General features: G+C 38.3%; 1 protein-coding gene across 2 annotated transcripts in view; it reads right to left on the reverse strand.

Annotated features, from left to right (window-relative positions):
- The window catches only part of ank2a (ankyrin 2a, neuronal), an 82,263-nt gene that overhangs the window by 28,589 nt on the left and 31,306 nt on the right, over window positions 1-22,368 (reverse strand). The window contains exons 13-42 of one of the 2 annotated variants that reach the window (XM_087841787.1): window positions 21,935-22,033; window positions 21,525-21,722; window positions 21,336-21,434; window positions 21,013-21,111; window positions 20,708-20,905; window positions 20,367-20,465; window positions 19,934-20,032; window positions 19,676-19,774; window positions 19,478-19,576; window positions 19,286-19,358; window positions 18,765-18,891; window positions 18,526-18,601; window positions 18,285-18,388; window positions 17,089-17,124; window positions 16,389-16,613; window positions 16,123-16,221; window positions 15,478-15,632; window positions 15,045-15,256; window positions 14,749-14,947; window positions 14,247-14,343; window positions 13,934-14,162; window positions 13,524-13,649; window positions 13,289-13,411; window positions 13,155-13,187; window positions 13,035-13,056; window positions 1,962-11,468; window positions 1,190-1,267; window positions 844-975; window positions 535-675; window positions 220-430 (exon numbers count right to left, since the gene is read on the reverse strand). In XM_087841787.1, the coding sequence (XP_087697913.1) occupies window positions 220-430; window positions 535-675; window positions 844-975; window positions 1,190-1,267; window positions 1,962-11,468; window positions 13,035-13,056; window positions 13,155-13,187; window positions 13,289-13,411; window positions 13,524-13,649; window positions 13,934-14,162; window positions 14,247-14,343; window positions 14,749-14,947; window positions 15,045-15,256; window positions 15,478-15,632; window positions 16,123-16,221; window positions 16,389-16,613; window positions 17,089-17,124; window positions 18,285-18,388; window positions 18,526-18,601; window positions 18,765-18,891; window positions 19,286-19,358; window positions 19,478-19,576; window positions 19,676-19,774; window positions 19,934-20,032; window positions 20,367-20,465; window positions 20,708-20,905; window positions 21,013-21,111; window positions 21,336-21,434; window positions 21,525-21,722; window positions 21,935-22,033 (13,094 nt within the window). Of the gene's footprint in view, window positions 1-219; window positions 431-534; window positions 676-843; window positions 976-1,189; window positions 1,268-1,961; window positions 11,811-13,034; window positions 13,057-13,154; window positions 13,188-13,288; window positions 13,412-13,523; window positions 13,650-13,933; window positions 14,163-14,246; window positions 14,344-14,748; window positions 14,948-15,044; window positions 15,257-15,477; window positions 15,633-16,122; window positions 16,222-16,388; window positions 16,614-17,088; window positions 17,125-18,284; window positions 18,389-18,525; window positions 18,602-18,764; window positions 18,892-19,285; window positions 19,359-19,477; window positions 19,577-19,675; window positions 19,775-19,933; window positions 20,033-20,366; window positions 20,466-20,707; window positions 20,906-21,012; window positions 21,112-21,335; window positions 21,435-21,524; window positions 21,723-21,934; window positions 22,034-22,368 lie in introns of those variants that run through there. The other variant, XM_087841786.1, reaches the window with a different exon arrangement.

A 22,368-nucleotide genomic window follows, 5' to 3' on the forward strand; every position in this document is an offset into this window, starting at 1 on the left:
GTCCTAATCTGACAAGCTAAAAGGAAAACACACCCAAAGAACTGCACCCACTATATGACACAAAGAACAGCCTGAAGCAGGATAGGACACTGTTCTGTTTCCTGAGGACAACTTGGTGGGAAACATTAGGCTTGAGAAAAGGAGTAGTTTGATCTGACATTGTGTTGCACTGCCAGTGCATTTTGCAGAGTCAGGAATATTTTCAAATGAATAACTCACTGCGGGATTTCAAGCTCCTCCAATAGGTCACCATGGATGCTCTCTGAATGGATCTGTCCAACAGGCTCTGCCCACGAAGGAATATCCAGTAGGGACGCGACTGAGAGGTCCTCTTCTGAAACAGCTGGGGGTGGTCTGCGATCTGACTCCACTTTTCTCACAACTCTGGGGCTATCTGCATCCTCTTGGACTGAAGATAAGGCTACTGACACTAAAAACAATACATATATGTATATATATATATATGAATGAACGTAAACACACAGGGAGCTTGGTGTAAGGTAGGGTTTTTAATGTGCTAAGAAGTACAACTACCTTCACTGTGATCCAGTGTCTTCTCTATCTCTGCATAAGTTCTAGATGTTTGCTCTTGAACTGACTTGTTCATCTGGGTTTCAATAAGATGAACAATGTCCATGCGGTTGATCTTAGTCAGCCTCTTAATCAGACAGTCCTCTGTGGAAGAATCAATAATTTATTAATAGATGACTAGAAGACATTCATTTCTATTACTTAAAAACTGAAAATATAACATTTGTATTCAATCAGCGATTTGAATATGGGTTTACCAAATGCACAAATAATTTCATAAAGGCATATCTGGCAGGACAAAATGGTATGGACCTGTGGCGTGTTTGCCCTCACGTTCAACCCAGCGCTGCAGTAAAGCATGGCTCTGCTCTTGGAGGGAATTAGGATTCTCTGTTCTCACTAGCTGAATATCATCTTCACTGAATTCCAGTTCTCTTGCAAGTTCTTGAGAGGTGGAGAACAAATCAAATAACAAAAGAGTTGAATTATGTATAATATCATCTGTTCCTGATGATGAATAGTTGAGTTAAAGTTAAAATAACACAAAAGTGCAGTAAATACAGCCTCTACCTAAAATACAGCCTCTTCCTAAAGTACATTGCATATGTAAAATTTAAAATATAAAACTTAAAATTAATTGCATAATTTGACAGCTTACCAGTCCAGCTGAAGCCAAGAAGATCTGAAATGATAGCTAATGTCTCCTCTTTCCTGTCAGCATCCACCTGCCAATCGACTAAAAAAAATGCCAACATAGCCAAACATTAAATGTTAACAACTCCTGAAGTGAAAATATACTGAGTAAAATTTTATTTTACATATTGCAGGTATATATTATGTGAATATGTACGTGTAAAATAATATTTCACGAGGATTCTATGCTATAGGCTGTAAAATAAATGTAGATCTGTAATAATGACGTAGATGATAACATAAAGGCTGAAATTTGATACGAATTAATGTTTTCTTACAAATGACTAGTCACGGTCAGCACATCATGCTTTTCAGTCATTAGTGTAAGTAATGTTATAGATCTACTTTTCCTTATTTTGATAATAGTAAAGCTGGATTATTAGTACAGACAATACTCTCATATAATAATCATTCATTCATCTATAATGAATAAGTCTTCATTAAAACTACTTAGACTATTTCTTTAGCCAACATGGCCATTCAATCTTGAGACTGCATATTCACAAACACAGATGGGAAAGTAACTTACATGCACAACACAAAAATATACACATAGGGGCACACATACTCACATACAAAATACACTAAACTGTGCAAGGTGGGACCAGACAAGTCACAACATATGAAAGCAATGCAAAATGAGTAATGTTGATATTGTTCTTAGGAGGAGGTAAAAGGCTCTTGCAGCTGAGAGGAAGAGATAAGAATGTAAAAACCCACTTTGAGTCTGGCCATACCTGCCGTACATTCTGAAGTTTGGTCATCGATGACTCTCTGCATCTGAGTTTCCACTGTTTCATTCCAGGCAGGCCTGGATTCAAATACATCCTCTGTCTCACAAGACAAATGCTCTGTTGGCTCTACTCTACTGCCATCAGAACCTGAACTATGCGAAGCAGGAATGTCATATGTGAAGATAACAGAATCTGGGCTCTTGTGACTAGCGCTACTTATATCATCGGTATCCAAAGAAGGCCTAACAGATGTTTCTATAGTCTTGGACAGTTGGCTGTCTTTCCTTGGAGAAGAGCATGTCGAGATCATATGAGGTAAAGCTTTTTCTTGCGTCATTACAGTAAGTTTGGAAGGGGAAAGGTCAGTTGTATTAGTGGGCTGACTACTATCAGAATAACTCCTGCTGTCTTTTACAGAGGATTTATTTATGTCACTAGCCTCAGATCTAGTCCTACGGGCTAAGGTGGAACTTTTTTCTTCTCCATGAACTTGAGATATCTGTGTGTCTTTCTTGGCTTTTTTATAATGACCATCTCCCTTAACTGCCGTGGCTGGTTTTGTCAAAGGTGTGGGTGAGTCCTGATTATATGCTGGCATGCTAGGCTGACCAGATGAAAAGGCCATCTCTATGACTGAGCACTGGTCTTCTTCCTCCTCAACGTCATCATCATCATCATCATCATCATCATCATCATCTGAGAAATCATGGCTCTGGTCTGAGTAGAATGAATGAGCGACTGTGGATATGTCTGATTGAAGATCGGCTATGGTAGAGTCTAGATAGCTTAGACCGAGACTTTCAAGGCTTTTATTGTCTAAAGCAGAGCTAGAGCTGGCACATTCAACTTTAGTAACTTTTCCACTTGTAGCTACGATGACAGTTTCAGAATTGGCACTAGATGCTTTGTCACTGGTACCCTGAGTCAAATATGAATTTGGGGTTTCTTGATGGGTTACATCTGAGACATAATCATTCATCTGTAAAGTTAAAGACTTTGATTGAGAGTGTTCAGTCTCTTCTGGGACAACTTCATCAACTGGATGTTTCCCAATATGAAAAAATGCATATGCTTCCCTTTCTTCATCAAGGCTTCTTGTCATGTCAATAGCTCCACCTCTGGTCATTTCAAATAGCTTTCCCTCTTGAAACTGAAATGGATCAGGGTTTTTTTCATCACCTGGTGTTTTATCTGGTGTTTTTCTGTCCTCTGAAATGCAAAGACCCTCACACTCTACAACAAATTCTCCTTCTTTAGTACACACCGTAGTCTGAGGTTGGCTGACTGAAGCTGAACCGATTGTAAATGGTGATCCAACTTTTTTGTCATCATTTAAATGATGTTCATCTGAGCCAGAAAAAGGAATGTCAGTGACTGCACCTCCAATAGTGTCTTTATCTTTGTGTGGCACAGAGTACTCACATTCTTGATCAGGTTCATCTGGAGTTGCAGTTAAACACAGTGAACTGTCAACTGAGTGAGTACTTTTAGGATCTGACTGAGTTTCTTCCTTCTTATTAAAAGTAATATTCAGTGCCTCCTTTTGTCTGTGAATGCTTTCTGTCACACATTTCTCTGTTATTTTCTCTATTGTATCTTGTGGGACAGACTGTGAAACTGGGCCAGATTTAAGATCAACCTCACCATTTTCATGACCATTTGTTTCTGATAGTACAATAGCATCAAAAGATTTTTCTATCCGCAGTTTAGACTCCTGTTCCATCTCCTCAAATGTTTTGATCTTTGCAGCCATTTTAAACATCTCCTCTTCTGGTGTTAACTGTTTATTGGTGCCATCAACCGCCCTTTCTTCTTTATCAAAACAGCCTTGCCTTACAAACATGTGAAGACTCTCACCATGAGCTACTCTCTTTGTGGATTCAGAATATTTGTCTTCTTTATTTTCACTGTGTATTTCAGTTGTCTCAAGATTGTTATCATGCTCAACATGCTCACATTCATCTGAGGAAATATTTTCGTCATAAGCAAAACATGCTCTGAGCTGGGAAGCATAATCTTCATATACAGCAGTCTTTGCTGGGATCTTAACGTCTGCATTGTTTGACTGAGTAGGACTTCCCTCAAGAGAGTCTGGACAAGGAGATTCTTTGGTAGGGCTTGGTTCAATTGAATCAGGGGATTTCTGTGACGATTTATCCTCCACAAGAGGGCTAGCTTCTAGTGAATCTTGATGACATGACTCATTAGCTGGGTCATCAAATACAACAGTGTTTAGATTTTCTAAATCAGCCGGTCGCTGTAGTGTGTTAAAACTACTTGGTACTTGAAAAAGAACAGAATCAGAGACAGCAACACTAACATCTTCATGGTCACTTTTATAGTCATGTGCATATGACTTCCCATCCACCATCCACTCCGTTTTAATTTCCCCAGATGAAAAACTCTTCAGGCTTTCATCTTCTTTAGAACATGTGTGCCAACCACTTTCCAAAGGTTGTTTTTTAGTGATATCCATTCTGTCAAAAATTGTATCTCCTGGTGACATCATTTTATGTTCAGGAGATAAGGCATGAGTTTCTTGTTTGAAATCCTTTATTGCTATAACTTGCTTGTAGCTCTCATGGACTAGTTCCTCTTCTGGTTCAGATTGCACTACTGCTGACTTTTCCTGAAGATGTTGATCTAAGTCATGACTAAGAACTGATAGCATGCCAGACATATTTTTCCCAGTTGTAGATGGCTGGTGGTGCCCCTTTCTCTCTACGCAAATTTCTTGGAATGGAGTTTCTACCACTGAACTTGGTATTTCTCTGCCTACCATTACATCAGTCTGCAGCTCTTCGATTTCCTCTTCTGATATTTTGACCTGTAAATCATTACTTTTTATGGTAGTTTGTTCACATCTCTCATGGACTACATCCTCTTCTGGTTCAGATTGCACTACCACATCCTTTTCCTTAAGATGTTGATCTAAGTCACTGCTAAGAAGTGACAACATGCCAGACATATTTTTTTCAGATGTAGATTGCTGGTTGTGCGCCTTTCTCTCTATGCAAACTTCTTGGAATCGAGTTTCCAACACTGATTCTCTGTCTCCAATTACATCTGTCTGAAGCTCTTCGTTTGCCTCTTCTGCTATTTTGACCTGTAAATCATTCGTTTTCACAGTAGTTTGTTCACATCTCTCATGGACTACATCCTCTTCTGGTTCAGATTGCACTACCACAGACTTTTCCTGAAGATGTTGATCTAAGTCACTGCTAAGAAGTGACAACATGCCAGACATATTTTTCTCAGATGTAGATGGCTGGTGGTGTGCCTTTGTCTCTATGCAAACGTCTTGGAATGAAGTTTCCAAAGCTGATTCTCTGTTTCCAATTACATCTGTCTGAAGCTCTTCCTTTGACTCTCCCTCTATTTTGCTCTCCAAATTATCACGTGTCAATATGACTTGTTGAAACCTCTCATGGACTAGCTCTTCCTGTGGCTGGGATTGTATTGTCACTGACTTTTCGTTGAGATGTTGAACTAGGTCACTGCTAAGAAGTGATACCATACCTGACATATTCTTCTCAGTAATAGACTTTGGTTGTTCTAAATTTCTCTCAATGCATGTTTTTTGAAATTGAGTCTCAGATATAGAACATGGTGTTAGTTCTTTTACTTCAGCCACATCAATCTGTGTCTGGTCATACATCTGTGCACTCATCTCATCCTCCATATCAGCACTAGAAGACTGATGTATTTTGGTTTGAATAACTTGCTGAAATTTCTCCTGAACAACAACCTCCTCTGCATGCTCACTTTTCACTGGCTTGTCCTTGAGGTACTGATCCAAGTCACTGTTCAGCAGGGATAGCATGCCCGACATCTCCTTTGGTTTTGTAGATGGATCGTATGACTCTTGATATTGTACCTTTTTTTCAAGGCAAACTTCCTGGAATGGAGTCTCACTTGCCAAAGTTGGCACGAGTTCTTTCTCTCTAATTACATCAGTGTGCAGGTTTTCATTTGCCTCACCGTCTATTTTGTCCTGTAAATCATTACTTGACAATATAATTTGTTCACATCTCTCGTGGACTAGATGTTCTTCTGGTTCAGATTGCATTGCCACAGACTTTTCCTGAAGATGTTGATCTAAGTCATGACTAAGAAGTGATAGCATGCCAGACATATTTTTCTCAGATGCAGATGGCTGGTGCTGTGCCTTTCTCTCTATGTAAATTTCTTGGAATGAAGTTTCCACCATGGAACTTGGTGTTAGTTCTCTGCCTCCACTTAGATCTGTCTGAAGGTCTTCACTTAGTTCGCCCCTTATCATGTCTATTGAAATATCACTTGTCAATATGACTTGTTGGAACCTCTCATTGACTAGCTCTTCCTGTGGCTGGGATTGTATTGTCACTGACTTTTCATTGAGATGTTGAACTAGGTCACTGCTAAGAAGTGATACCATACCTGACATATTCTTCTCAGTTTTAAACTGTTGTTGTTTTAAGTTTCTCTCAATGCAAGTTTGTTGAAATGGAGTCTCTGATATAGAACATGGTGTTAGTTCTTTTACTTCAGCCACATTAATCTTTGTCTGTTCATCTGTCTGTGCATTCATCTCATCCTCCATATCAGCACTAGAAGACTGATGTATTTTGGTGTGAATAACTTGTTCAAAGTTTTCCTGAACAACAACCTCCTCTGCATGCTCACTTTTCACTGGCTTGTCCTTGAGGTACTGATCCAGGTCACTGTTCAGCAGGGATAGCATCCCTGCCATCTCTTTTGGTTTTGCGGATTGCTCATATGATTGTTGATGTGCCTTTTTGTCAATGCAAACCTCCTGGAATGGAGTCTCAGTTACTGAAGTTGGCTCGAGCTCTTTCTTTCTAATTTCATCAGTCTGTGGGTCTTCAGTTGGCTCTTCCCCTATTTTGACCTGTAAATCGTTACTTTTTATTATAATTTGTTCCCATCTCTCACAGACTAAATCTTCTCCTGGTTCAGACCGCATTGCCATTGGCTTTTCCTTCAGGTGTTGATCTAAGTCATGACTCAGAAGTGACAACATGCCAGACATATTTTTCTCAGACGTAGATTGCTGGTGGTGTGCCTTTCTCTCTGTGCAAACCTCCTGGAATGGAGTGTCACTTACCAAAGTTGCTGTGAATTTTTCCTTTCTAATTACATCAGTCAGCAGCTCTTCATTTGTTTCTTCCCCTATTTTGACCTGTAAATCATTGCTTTTCACTATAGTTTGTTCACATCTCTCATGGACTACATCCTCTTCTGGTTCAGATTGTACTACCACAGACTTTTCCTCAAGATGTTGCTCTAAGTCACTGCTAAGAAGTGACAACATGCCAGACATATTTTTCTCAGATGTAGATGGCTGGTGGTGTGCCTTTGTCTCTATGCAAACTTCTTGGAATGGAGTTTCCAACACTGATTCTCTGTCTCCAATTACATCTGTCTGAAGCTCTTCATTTGCCTCTTCTGCTATTTTGACCTGTAAATCATTAGTTTTCACAGTAGTTTGTTCACATCTCTCATGGACTACATCCTCTTCTGGTTCAGATTGCACTACCACAGACTTTTCCTGAAGATGTTGATCTAAGTCACTGCTAAGAAGTGACAACATGCCAGACATATTTTTCTCAGATGTAGATGGCTGGTGGTGTGCCTTTGTCTCTATGCAAACTTCTTGGAATGGAGTTTCTAACATTGAACTTGGTATTTCTCTGTCTCCAATTACATCTGTCTGAAGCTCTTCATTTGGCTCTCCCTTTATTTTGCCCTCCGAATTATCACGTGTCAATATGACTTGTTGGAACCTCTCTTGGACTAGCTCTTCTTGTGGTTGGGATTGTATTGTCACTGGCTTTTCTTTGAGATGTTGAACTAGGTCACTGCTAAGAAGTGATATCAGGCCTGACATATTCTTCTCACTTGCAGATTGTTGTTGTTTTAAGTTTCTCTCAGGGCAATTTTCTTGAAATTGAGTCTCGCTCACAGGAGTTGGTGTGAGTCCTTTCTCTGTAATTACATTAGTCTGCAGGACTTCATTTTCCTCACCACCTAGTTTGTCCTGTAAATCATTACTTGACAATACAGTTTCTTCATAACTTTCATGGACTAGATCTTCTTCTGGTTCAGATTGTACTGCCATTGGCCTTTCCTGAAGATGTTGATTTAAATCATTATTGAGAAGTGACAACAGGCCAGACATATTTTTCTCAGATGTAGATTGCTTTTCGGTTGAAGACTGTTGTAGGCTTAAGCTTTTCTGAATGCAAGTTTCTTGAAATGGAGTCTCTGATATAGAACATGGTGTTAGTTCTTTTACTTCAGCCACATCAATCTGTGTCTCTTCATCATTAATATCATCCTTCATATCAGCACTAGAAGACTGATGTATTTTGGTGTGAATAACTTGTTCAAAGTTTTCCTGAACAACAACCTCCTCTGCATGCTCACTTTTCGCTGGCTTGTCCTTGAGGTACTGATCCAGGTCACTGTTCAGCAGGGATAGCATCCCTGCCATCTTCTTTGGTTTTGCGGATTGCTCATATGATTGCTGATGTACCTTTTTGTCAATGCAAACCTCCTGGAGTGAAGTCTCAGTTACTGAAGTTGGCATGAGTTCTTTCTCTCTAATTACATCAGCCTGACTAGATGTTTTTATCTCTACTTGGATTTGATCTTCCTCTGATGGTATAATGTACATTCCATCTTCTTTAGTAGAGTACGAATGGATTTCATTGCTCAGTCCTGACATGAGTCCTTCAGAACTGTCTCTCTCACCAGTGCTGGAGTGATATGTTGTAATAACACTAGTCTCTGAGGATTTATCAATGCCTTTATGTTTGTGACTCTCAAGATACTTGGGACTTATGTCTTCCTCAAAATAAGTATCAGAATCCTGAGCAAAGCTCTCCTCTTCAGGTGTCTCAAGTTGATGTCTGACATCTGAAGCTGTTTGCTTGAACTGCTGGTACTTTGGACATTCCTCCAGCTCAGCTTTTATGTCAGCACTAAAGTCCTCAGAAGGTCTGCGATCAGGGCTAATCTGTGAATCATCAGATATACTCTTTCTAATAGCCGGTTCTTCGAGTTGCATTATCCTTCTTGATAACTCTGAATCATCACTCCAAGAGCTAACCCTTCTGTCATCTAACTGAATTCCATAAGCATTTTTTACTGTTTCTCCAAAACAAGAAATATCTAACATTTGTTGTGAACTCTCAGGATTCTGTAGAGGGCCAGTTTGGGCGTCTAAATCCTTCACATCTCTCTGCGGTCGGAAAGTTGTGATATTCTGCATTTGGGTTTGCAATTTTGGCTCATTTCTGGGACTGTGTTCACTCCACTTAATGCCTGACTCTGACTCTAGTGCTCCAACTTTACTCTTCAAAGGGTCTTTCTGAGACTCAAATGTTTTCCTCAGCTCCTTCACAGACATGGCATCTTTATGTAACATCTTTGGCCCCTTATTAAGACATAATTGATCACCCTGAAGTGTATCTACAAATATTAGTGACTTTCCATAAGGAATATCTGAAATTATCTGTGATTCCTTTTTGATTAAGGTTACTGGTTGAGCAACCAATTCTGCTTGGTCATATTGCTTGGCATCACTCTGTTGATGTGCATTTGTGAGGGTCTGACTTTGGATTTGAGTATTTATCTGTTTTGTAGGACTTTGTTCAGAACTCTGTATCTCTGCAGAATCTCCTGAATGGGATATTAATGTTGAAATAGAGGAAGCCACAGGTTTGTGTTCAAAAAGTTCCACTTTAGTTTTTGAGGGGTCTTTTACAGACTGGAATGTTTTCATCAGCTCCTTAACAGACATATTTTGCTTTTCTGAAAACTCTGGCACATCTTGCTGTGGGCTAACAGCATCATACTGAACTGTGTCAGCAAACGTAACTGTCTTTCTCAACAGGGAAATGTCTGAAATTAACTGTGGTTCTGTTTTGATTAAACTTTGTGATTGATCATCTGTGTCTGTCTTTATGATGCTGTGTACATCAGCGTCACTCTTTGAATGGAAAACCGTGGGTCTCTGAGATTGGCTTTGTGGTTCTGGCTCCTGTGTAGGACTTTGTTCAGTTGTCTCTCTCTCTTCAGAATCATTAGAATCTAATATCAGTGTTGAATGAGGTCCCGCTTTACTTTTTTGATCTTCTTGCCCAGTCTGGAATGTTTTTATCAGATGTTTCACAGAGAATCCCTCCTTCTCTGACAAGTTTGATACTTCTCGCAATGGGCTAACACTTTCATCATCTCGTTGAACAGTATCACTAAATGTAACCATCTTTTCAATATAAACACTGTCTGAAGTGAACTGTGATTCTTGACAGCTGATTAAGTTTGCTGGTTCATCCTTGATGTCTGTTTGATCACCTTTCTTGACACTACTCTGTTGATGGAAATTCGTGGGCCTTTGAGTTTGGATTTGTGATTTTGGCTCCTGTGTAGGTCTTTGTTCTATATCATGCACTGTTTCCGAACCTGGTGATTCAGAAATCAATGTGGAAATACAAGAAGACTGCAAGGATTGGTGTTCAAAAAGCCCAGATTTACTCTTTGACGGGTCCTCCCCAGTTTGGAAAGCTTTCATCAGGTCCTTCACTGACATAGTTTCCTCTAATCTTTCTGTCTGAGATCTAGGTGACTTAGGAACTCTGGGAAGTTCTGGCATAGCTTCCTCCATTTTCTTTGTGGTAATAGAAGATTTTCCATCGTATGTAAAGACTTGAGTATTTTTTTGCACTTCTTCCTCTTCAACTTTGTTCTGTAAAGCTTTTACCCTGTCCTTTATTGATCCTATAGGTGTCTCAACCACCAAAGGAGAAGCTGGTGGCTCGACAACTTGGGTGGATAAAAGGCTACTCTCTTTAAGAATAGTATCACCATCTAAAGACTCCTCAGAGCTCATCCTTTCCAACTCTCCCTCAGAACTGCTACATCCAGAACGCGATCTGTCTCTAAGTTTTTTCCGAATAGGTTTCTTGATATCTGGTGGGTGTTTTTTGTTTGCATGCTTTTCAATGACCTGTTCAAATCCATCTTGGACAAGATCTTGTTGAGAACCACATGTCCTAGCAGATTTCTGGCCAAGGCATTTTTCTGTCTGTGTGGTAGGGGGGGAGAACAATGTGATGTCTCTAACATCTGTGTAAGATCTACTTAAACTTTGTTTCTCAATGTCAATGTTCTTTATGACTGGCTCTTCAAGGGCATTGGTCCCATAGAGTGAAAATTTATCTTTGATATCATCAATTTGTTGTCCTCTCAGTTTACTAACATTCGTCCGATTGTTAATTTCACCAGCCTTTTCTACTCTGTCTTTGAACTGTTCTACAGTGGCCACAGATTCTCTTTCTTCCGATTTATTAGTTTCAGCTCTTTCTTCATAGATATCTGGAGTAAAGATAGCAGACATTCTGACATCTTGTGTGTCTGACAGGAGATCTGGGCTCGCAAGGGTTGCAGGGTCAAGAGGTTGATTAGTTCTTAAGGAGAATGTCTCCGTCGATTCAGATTCATCGTCTTCAGTGAAAAATATTTTAGAACCAAAAAGGGTACAGAACATAAGGGACAAATGAAGTGGGGGAGAGAGACATCAGAAAATTGTCACCAAGATAATGCCATCAAAAATCCATCTTCAGTTCACAGAGTTAGAAGATGACAAGGCAGAGAATAAGGAAGTCTCAAAAAGAAGACCAAAGAAGACAAAGTAGTCCCCAGACACTTGAAGAGAGGTAGAGCAGCAACAGCATAAGCAAAGCCAAGAGGTGTAACAAAATGAATAGAATGTAAATAAGTACCATAATAATCTAAATTGTTTGACTATGCATTAAAAATGAATTGCAAGATATACCAAAAACAAGATGAAACAGATAAACCTACATATGGAACAAAGGTACAAGAAGGACTGAAAATAGACAAACAAAACTTCTCAAGATTGTTGCTATTATAGTCATGTTTGCCAACAAATAAACATTTTTTTAAATAATAAACTTTGAATTAAAAAAAATTATAAGGTATTTGAGTGAAAATATGAGGTAAGCAAAGTAATAGAATCACTGTTACTTGACTGTTTTTGTCTCTTTTCAATACTTACTAACTGTAAGCAACACAATATATAGAATTGTTAGTTAGTATAAAATACTGTTATATTTAGCATTTACACTCTATTTGATGTGTTCACTATTATTAAATATTATAGCTTACAAGTTGTTACTGCTAGAATCCTATAGTTTTGTGACATGATAGCATATATAGAAAATAAAAATAGTGAGGTAAAACAGTGTAAACCAAATTTAAAATTTGTGTGAATGAGTGAATGAAAGTAACTTAGTAAAAAAAATAATTAATTTAAAGAAATAAAACAACAAAGGAGAAAGCAGTGGCTAAAGAAAATCATAGAACATGAATTATATAATAATAAATTGGCTAGTAATCAAGCACAAACAACATGATATTGTTTGTTTTTCTGTGAATAACAATTTTTACATGCGATTGGTACAACTGCTGAGGTTTAACGTGAGAAAATATTATGTCAAAAAATACTTGTTACATAATAAATGTTATTATCATAAAACATAATTATCTGTAAGTTAAGATTAACGTCAAGTACAAATATCTAGAGAATCAAACAATTTTGAGAAGATATATATATAAAATACTATTTTGACCTTTGTATGAAATTAATAAAAACAAATATAGCGGAAAATTGAAATGAAAGGAAAGTCAGTGGAGTTTGGAGTGAGGAGTGAGGAGAACATAAAGTATAGCAGCCATAGCATATCCTCCAGTTACAAACATGTAACTGCATACAATGTTAGTAGTAGTAATTAGTAGTTAGTATATATAACAGGCAAATTTTTAACTTAATACTTCAAAATATTTATGACCAGCAATCTCAAGTTAATCTTGTGATGCATAAATGCATAACTATCATATAATATACAGGCCCATTACTATTGAAAATAGTTTTTAAAATGTCTCAATGCATGAATTTCTATCATGCATTTTAGATACTTGGTCTATTGTGACAATATATATAAGAAAACTAACTTCTAATAGAGCACAAATACTAAAATAACAACTTACATTTCTTGTCACTCTTCTCACTCTGAAAAAAAAAAAAGAAGTCAAATCACAGTAAGCTGCAACCTAATTATACCATCTAGGTTTTTTGCTATAGACTGAAATCAAACAAACTTTATTTACCTCATCATCTCCATCTTGGTCTGAATCAGACTCCTAAATAAAAGAATAAAAATGAGGAGAAATCAGCAATGCGGCAGTTTCAAAGTTAAAATTAAAATCACCTAGCATAAATGATAAAATATTTAAAAGCTGACCTTTGAGTATGGTGGAAGGGTGATGTTTAGGTTGCAGATTGCATTGAGATTAAGACTACGGTACGTGCGTGGTTCCTTGGTAAAAGACAATCGACCACATGGCTCCTGTGCTGTGTCTCGAATCTGCTCATATTTGGAAAAAAACATACGTCTCTGACTTGCATATATTTAGATTTGTGAATTTCTGAGTAAAAAAGTAGACATTTTATATATTTTAATAGATTTAAAGTCATACTTTAATAAAGAGGGCCAGTCTGTTCTCTTTGAAGGCATAGAAACTGAACACATGGTGCTGCCCACTCTTGGTAAGAGGCACCAGGTTTCCAAAGCAGTCAGCAAATATAGGTTTCCCCTCTAGTACCTGTATCAGGATATGACAAATCTAAATGTTTCCATGGCTCAAAAGAAACAAAAATTCTTGGACAATATTATTCAATTTCTTTCCAGAAATGAACAAGAACCAATATTAATAAAAATCAGTCAGTAATAACCTGCGTCTAATTTAAAATCTTTAAATACCCACTTAACCAAGTGCATCATTAATTGACATCGACCTACTTTTCTCAATTACTGTCTAACCCTCTTTAGATAAACCTGTGCACACAATTTGATTTGCCTTATTTATTCCCCAGTATTACACTGCACCTCAACATCTCGGCTGCGGGCGACTTCAGTGAAGTTCTCTTGCTGTTCCAAGGTTTTGTCCATCTTGTCATCTGTCATGCAAAAACACCGTAGGCGAGCCTCAATGGGGTCAAGTGTCTTAGCAAAAATGACAAACTTAGCCATGTATGGGACACAGATGATTTCTCTGTAGACCTGAGTGCCAAAACCAACAGACTCCTGGATCTGTCTGCAGTCTATCAGCCAGAATCTACAAATGAATGACACTTTTAGGTAAGTATCACCAGGTAAAATTTAAGCATAAATGTTTATAACTTTCAAATAAAGGATTTACCTTGCTGACACATTCGTGGTGAAGGAAACACATTGATTAACAAAAGTGAGAGGCGTGGAGCCGGTGATGTCCTCCCATTGTGCAGGAGTGGTACCACCTAAAAGGTAAACCGATGATTTGTTACCCAACCTCTGAAAACAGTTCACTCAATATTTTTTAATCTTCAGACAACATTTGTCTTTTTAATGGACTTAAGACAAGATACATCCACCACCACGAAGTTCTGATAAATTACGTCCATTAAATCACTTCATTTCTTTTAATAGCACACAAAGAAAAACATCAAAGATTGACTAAAGAGCTTTATATTAAGATTTTAAACATAGTAATCTTAGTAAAATTATGGAAAAAAAACAGCAATTGCACAAGCAACAAATACAACATGAACAATAAATTAGGATGTTCACGGGAGCATTTCAATATGTCATCCAATGAGGTGTGCCTGAAAGCCATCCAAGATTTTTTCTTTCTAAAACAAAGGGTTTTATTTATAGATACTTACCTGTAATACTACAAAGCAAACGTAAAGTCGGGGTCTCCCCACTGAATGTGGTGTCACTATTGGAGGTCTTGGGAATTGGGATTGTCATTGTGATGGGTTTGTGGAACTTTCTTCTCCTTGGCTCCAATGTGACAATTGGGCTGAACGTTGCTTTATTACCAAGAATCTTTCTCACCATGTCAACATCAATAGGCTGAGCCTGGGGCAAGATATGTAGTAATATGTATTCATATTTTTTTTCTTCATAGCCATAATTTGGATATTCTGTTGGTATACCAGTCAAGGAATGTACACACCTGAAGCCCAACTCTAATCTTCTTAGTAAGGGCTCCTTCAGGGAATACAGCCTGGACCTGGGGCACGAGAGTACTACTGAGGACCCCGCCCTCTGGACCAATCAAATGACTGTCCTGCTTTATCCTTGACACAACAGCAAAATACTGTGGGAAGTCTCTGGTGATGATGCGACATATTCTTTTCTTTTCAAGTTCCTCAGGGGAATCAAGTTCTGTGAAAGAAAGCATAAAGTCAGTGCTTTGTTTTTTCCCTTTATTATTTACGTCCTGTGCTTCACATTATTATACTAGCATTTTAAAATCTATGAGACAACTCTCTTCTGTTCTAGTGTTGCTCGTTTTATGGTATTCATGTATTGTTTTACATAAAATGCTTTGAGATATCAACCTATCGATCACGGTTATACATCACAGGCCACTTCAGATCCCTTACTTTCATCCATGCCATTAAGTATCTGGTTCAGTTCCTCTTCAGTAAAGTCACAGTGGTGTTCCTTCCAGCTCTCTCCTGTTTCACTCCTTAAGATCACTAGCTCCCGCTCTGTGCCCCGCAGAGCAGCAAAATGGGGGATCTCTACAATCACAGGCCTAAAAGGTGTGACAAGGTAAAAGCAAATACAAATTGGACTAATGCTAATTAATGCTTTTCAGCACTAACTCCAGAGAAAAATCAATGATAGCATAGTGTTTAGGGTGACATGTGAATGAGTTTACGAAGAAAGAAAACAATAAAAACTCAGTTAAAATTAATTTTAAAACACAAAGTATGAACATAAAAACAAATAAACATCTATTTCACATCAGGACCAGAATCCAACTAGAAACATGATTGGGGAGATAGGTGCTTGTGGGAAGCATGAAGAAAACTCAACAGGTTAAGATAACAGGTCAGGTGGTAAAGCTGTGCTTCTCTTCAAAGAAAGAAAAGAAGCACCACAAAAAGAAATTATAATAATTAATATATATATATCATGAAAAACTAAAAAAAAAAATTCTAATTTTAGGACAAGGGAAAAACACGGGTGGGCGTGTAACCAGGATTTGAGGGTGGTTGGGTATCACCCTCACATGGTCCTACCCGAGGAACTTGGTTCCTGGAGGACCCAGCTGAAGGATGCGACTGACCAAGCTCTCACCCTCATTCAGAGGGGGTGGAGCTGTAGGTAGGTGGAGCTTACTGATCCATACGCAGCACAGAGGGGGAGTGAAGAAGAAAGTATGAACACACCACACAACTACTGAAACACACTTATACCAGATAGTACAAAGCCACCAGCAAGTACACAAACTGTTAGTAGATGCACGCAGACACACACAAACACACGCACACTCAACCAAATTTACCCCAAGAACTGGGCTCCAGTGGGTCCCACTTCTATAATGCGACCAGCCAGCCCTTCACCCTCTACCATAGGTGGCATAGAGGCCAGACGATGCCTCTTCACCAGCCTGCAAGTCACCCGTGTCGGGGCAGAGCACTTTCTTGGTGGGACAATAATTCGCAAACCATTGTGACGGCAACCACGCATAGCTCCACCTCTGGCATCTACCATAAAGCTGACCAGGAAGCTAAAGAAAAGGCACCAGAAATGGATGAATTGATTTCTAGACATTCAAACAAATAAAGATGCAAAATCTCCATGCTGACAAGGCAACTGAATCAAGTAAAGGTAAAAGAAAAGGCTATTTTTGTAACCTGAGAAGAGACATTAATAACAAATAGGTCTCAATAAATATCACTTTATCCTGGAGAAACACTTTTTGGTGTTATTCTGCTTTAATTTTTTAACTTGCAAGATTCTGGTCAGGACACAGGTTGCATTATGAACTGATAGAATTAAATTGCATTAAAAACAGGGCAAAGCTAGCTAGAGCTGCACTAAAAAAATCTGGTTATGTCAGGTTATTTCAGGTAATGTAAGGGCATTCATTATGAAATAAAGCAGAGAAACAGGATGGAAATGAGAAAATCATTCAAAAGTGACAAAGAAAAAGAAGTAAAGGCACAAAGGAGATAAGAAAATAGACAAAATAAAGACTTCACCTGCTGTTGTCATGGTCTAGGCATGGTGAGGAACGGCTAGAAGCAGAATACAAAAACAACACACACACACACACACACACACACACACACAGAGTCACAAACACAGAGAAGATAAGAGAATGCACATCGAAGCAACAACAAAATAAACAAAAGAGAAAGAGAGAAAAAAGAATGAGTAAAAGTGAGAAAACCTGACCAGACAGATAATTACACAGCAGCAAAAATAAAAGGAGTAGAAAAGACACATGAGAAAGTATGAAAAATACACCAAAAGTACACCAGAAAAAATAAGGGCATGTAAAAGATGGAATATCTATTTCAAAATATAATGACAACCCTTGAAGTAGTGCATTAGCCAGCACAAGCAGCAGAACAGTCAGTAATTTGTTGCAGGAGGTATATAAGCTGAAGGACAGCTGCAAACAGGAGAAAGATTTACTGAAATGAAGGCTTGCAAAGCACCGAGATGCCATTTTGTGTCTTAAACTTTGGTGACTTTATCAGCAAGTAAACTAAATTAGAACCAGAAAATACACAACAATGGCAGAATAATGCTTTGAGTATAAGTAAATCATTAAAAAAAATCAATGTCAGCTGATCCTTTGACATGCTGCTGCACATACTGTACACAAAGCAAAATGCAAATGAGAAGATCCAGTTAGAAATGCCCACATAGCCTGTTTATCCAAGATGTACACCTTTGTGTATAAAGATGAAGCCTTTAGTCTGAATTCTAATGTCCAAGCTCACTCTGAAATTAAAATGCTACAAGTGTAAAAAAAAATTGATTTTACTTTGAAGTCACTGTGCCTTTAGAGGGCACTGCTACCATAAACAGGTTGGTAGAATTTCCAAAGATGGGCTTAATGTATTTATTTCTATAAGAGATGCCATGTAAAATTAAACTATACCTGAGTGTAGTGACAATAAAGACAATTCTGCTTTTGATTGTGGATAATTTTCTAAAGAAATTTGGATAAAGTGTGCACCCTAAGCTGATTTAATGCAAGTCCACAAAAAGTTTATGACATCTTGTGGATTTTATAAATTGTGGGTTTAAAAAAACCCTCAGTATTTCCAGACATAATGGGAATGTGTATGTTAAGTTTGCAACTGGGTTAGGTCCCAACATTCGGATTTTCTCTGAAAGAAAGGAGTGTGAGTTTTTCTCTGTGTGTGTTTGTGTGTGTTTATACCCAGAATGTAGCAGACTGGAGGACAGCACAACATTATCAAGATGTTCAGCACCCCAGCTCAGACGGAATGAGTCCTTTTCATGCTCTCTAGACAGTGTTGACACCTAAAGAACAACAAGCATCAGCAGGCTGGTTGGACTCACCTCGAGTGTCTAAAGATACTTTATTGAAGGTTAGATTGAAGGGTACTTTCTCACCATGTCAACATCAATACAACATCAATTACGGATACTACGCTTACCTGGTGACTTGTAAGCAGATCTTCAATGAGAACTTCTCTTTGATGGAAACTTTGGTGAATGGGAGTGTGTTGGGGCCTGATGAAAAATCAAGGTGAATCTTCTGAGACCTTTTCTGTATATATCTGCATTACTTAGGTATTCCTTATGATGATGAACTTGGCTAACAGCAGATCAGGAAGGTTTGCTGTGAGCAAATTTAGATGTTTGTCAAATACAATATGTGTGTGCTGTTTCTGACCTGTCCAAGTTGTGGCTCATGTAATTGAAGCCATCTAGATAATGTCCTGGCAGAGAGTCATCTCCCAGCTCACGGAGGTCCTCTGCTCTTAGATACTCTCCCCCATCACCTGTCATTGTGTCCTCACCTGGAAAACAGATACAACAAAAATGCCAAACCTTGTTATGAACAATGAAAAAATTAATAACACTCTCTCTCTCATGTGTATATATATATGTATATATATATATATATATATATATATATATATATATATATATATATATGTTGCATTGACTATGCAAGTAATATGGGGATCGAAAAGATGAGCTCCACAGAAATCTCAGATAATGGCTCTTCTTCAACTACATCACCTACAATACAGTTTTTTACAACTTTTGAACAATGAGGTATAATTTTTAATGAAGCTCAGTCATGACTTATTGTGTCTCATGACTGGAGTGGTTTTTTTCTATAAAAAATGAGCTTGATATTGATGAGCAGCACACTAAATTCTTGTTTTCTACATTTAAGTAACTTACCCTCTTCATCAGACACATCGAGAATCTCAGTCATGGTCTCTGGAACATTCAGTTTGTGTTTCTCTGTAACCATCTAATGTAACACCATTCAGAGTCATGGAAAATAGACAACCAAAACAGAGAAAGATTATAGTTTAAATTAAAAAAAAATCCTGGCTCCATTTCCAGAGGCTAAAGCAATCATGAGCTTACAGTTGTGGTTGTGATGACCTCCTCAGTGACGACTTTCAGTGTGTCTACCACAGAAATGTAACCCAAACGTTTCGCAATTGACAGAGCGGTATTTCCATTCTAACAGAGAGAAGGATATACGATAGCGTACCAGCAGAACTTTTTTCACAACATATTTCACATGTTAAAAGTAAATGCTTGGGCTCTATTGTGTCTTACCACTGTAGTAGTATTGGGCTTGGCCCCATGTTGTAATAAAACATTAATTATGTGTGTATTCCCTTGTTGTGCCGCTTGATGAAGTGGTGTGTAACCATTCTGCAGGACAAAAGTTTAAAAAGAAGACAACAAAATTTTGTTAAGTCACAGTAGAAACTAAAACAAAAGTGATGCTATATTTGAGTTTTATTTCACGTTGTGTCTGCAGTTTAAGTTAAATAGAGCTTGCATGCTTCAAATTTAAGATTTAAATATAACCTTGGTTTTGGAGTTGACGCTGGCTCCTTGTTGTAACAGGAAGTTAACCATCTTGGCATTTCCATAATGACAGGCGACAATCAGAGGGGTATATCCAAGCTGTAGCGAGGGGGGAGAGGGTGAGAGATGAAAACTGATCTTCAGTAAACAAGCACTAAACTCAATCTTAATGCTTCCTGAATATATGACGTATATGAAGACTTTGTTATGTTTTTAAAAAGCCTCTGGATGGCAGGTATTTACATGCACGTCCATATGATACACTTAAATATTAACATGTAAACATAAAGCGAATAAACAGAAAGTAAGAAGACATACTGTCATTCACACAAGAAAATTCTTGTAGATTAGCATACTGTTTGGTTTTCATTACTAGTAACAATTTTCTTTTGTGTATACTTGTTAAATTTGTCATGCACATGCATGTCTGTACTTTGGTTTGCTGGTCCAAGTTGGCATCATGTTTGGCTAGTACTTCTGTTACAGTGACTTTGTCCTCTTGGGCAGCAAGATGCAGAGGAGTTAGTCCATTCTGTAAAACACAAAGCAATGTCACATTACCATCCTTCAACACACTTTTTTATTTTATTACTTTTCTTAACATAGTAATAAATTGCTTCATGGAACAAATTAGACAAAACTGTTTTTATAGAGCACTCAGCTTAAGAACTAAAGAGTTTTATACAGCTGCATGTAGAGTGCATGTGTTTCTTGTTCCCACTTCAAATTATTTTAATGAATAAAAATGTCATAAAGATTGTGCTTCTGTGTGACCTTTGTCGCTGTGTTCACATGGGCTCCTTTTCCCAGCAGGAGGCTGGCCATCTCTGCATGTCCTTCCTGAGCTGCCAGATGCAGAGGGCTGACTCCCTGTTTCGTTAAAGCATTGGTCTCTGCTCCATACTGTAGTAGCGCTAAAGCAATGTTTGTCTGGTTCTTTTTGGCTGCAATGTGGAGAGGAGTGTAGCCATTCTAAAACAGAGGAAAGAAAGAAGATATACACTGTGATAGAAATACACTACATGCAAACAAGTGTGAGCTTCTCATGGACCTTTTTTTTCTTTAAAACTCAGCCTAACCTTTGCAGTAGCATGAGGCGATGCACCTTTATCCAGGAGCAGCAGCGCCACCTCTTGGTTGTCATAATGAGCTGCCACATGTAGTGGAGTTAAGCCATTCTGTGAAAAGAAGCATTTGATTTAATGAACCTTTTTGCAAGCCTTTGTGATTTTATTTGTGCGGGTTTTTTTTGTTTCAAGTCAGTTTTATTCCATAATTTGTGTTTCAGAGAAAACAATCAGATGTTCAAAGATTAAGTGTAATGTGTCTCTCTCTGAAATTAAGACAATTACCCTCAGTGCTGGGTTTTGTTTCAGAACCTGCTTCTACAACTTCAGCTCACCTTGCCAGCATCATCTGTAAGAGCTCTGCGCTGAAGGAGAAGTTTTGCTACGTCGAGGCTTCCATATTTTGCTGCTACATGTAATGGAGTGAATCCTTTCTGTAGATGTAAAAGGGATTAATTAAAATTCCACTGATTTAACTTATCACATGTTATTTATCTGTCTACATGCATTCATCCTCTGTTCACCTTGGTGGCCATTGAGTGTGAAGCTCCAGCCTCCAGGAGCACAGCAGCTGTCTCCACCTGCCCCTCTCTGGCTGAAATGTGGAGAGGAGTGTAGCCATTTGTGGTGGCAGCATCCGGGTAGGCCATGTGCTGTAATAGTAGCTGGACAATGTCTGTTTTTCCCAGACGGGATGCAATGTGCAGGGGAGTCTGGTCCTCCTGTAGTTGAGGGAAAAAGAGGTTGTACATGTTATAGAAGAAAAGGATAAAAGGATATGATGCAGTCATTTAAAAGCAGTAAAATTAGAATGAACAGTGATGTTGTAGCCAGAGCTGGGACAGGTGACATCAGGCATTCAAACCAGTGCTTGAAATATAGAAATTTACTGTAAACAGAAGGAAAGAGTGATTAATGTTTACAGCTGACTCACCCTGGCCATGGCATCCACCAACGCTCCATTTCTCAGCAAACAGCGAACCACTTCCATCTGTCCTGCTCGTGCTGCCATATGGAGAGCTGTCTCACCGCGCTGATAAGCAAAGGCAGAAGATTTATAAGCTTTAGGACACTGTGCTAAACAAGGTTATTATCGTTAATGAAAACTAACGAAATAACGAAAACTAGAAGTGAAAAAACATTTTCGTTAACAGAAATAAAAATAAAAACAAAAAAAGGAAAACTAACTAAAACTGTAATGAGTGTTCACAAAACTAACTAAAATTAACTGAATTTATAGCAAAAATGTGTTTAGTTTTCATTGATGTGTGCGTGTCATACAATAGTCAAGGGTGAAAATGAAGTTTAGTTTACAGATTTTTTTCTTGCTGTGTCTCATTATGCCAGCAGGTGGCAGTACGTTAGTCG

This window comes from Neolamprologus brichardi, chromosome 6 (assembly GCF_056152115.1).
Source record: "Neolamprologus brichardi isolate AB-2024 chromosome 6, ASM5615211v1, whole genome shotgun sequence".
Classification (NCBI taxonomy): Eukaryota; Metazoa; Chordata; class Actinopteri; order Cichliformes; family Cichlidae; genus Neolamprologus; species Neolamprologus brichardi.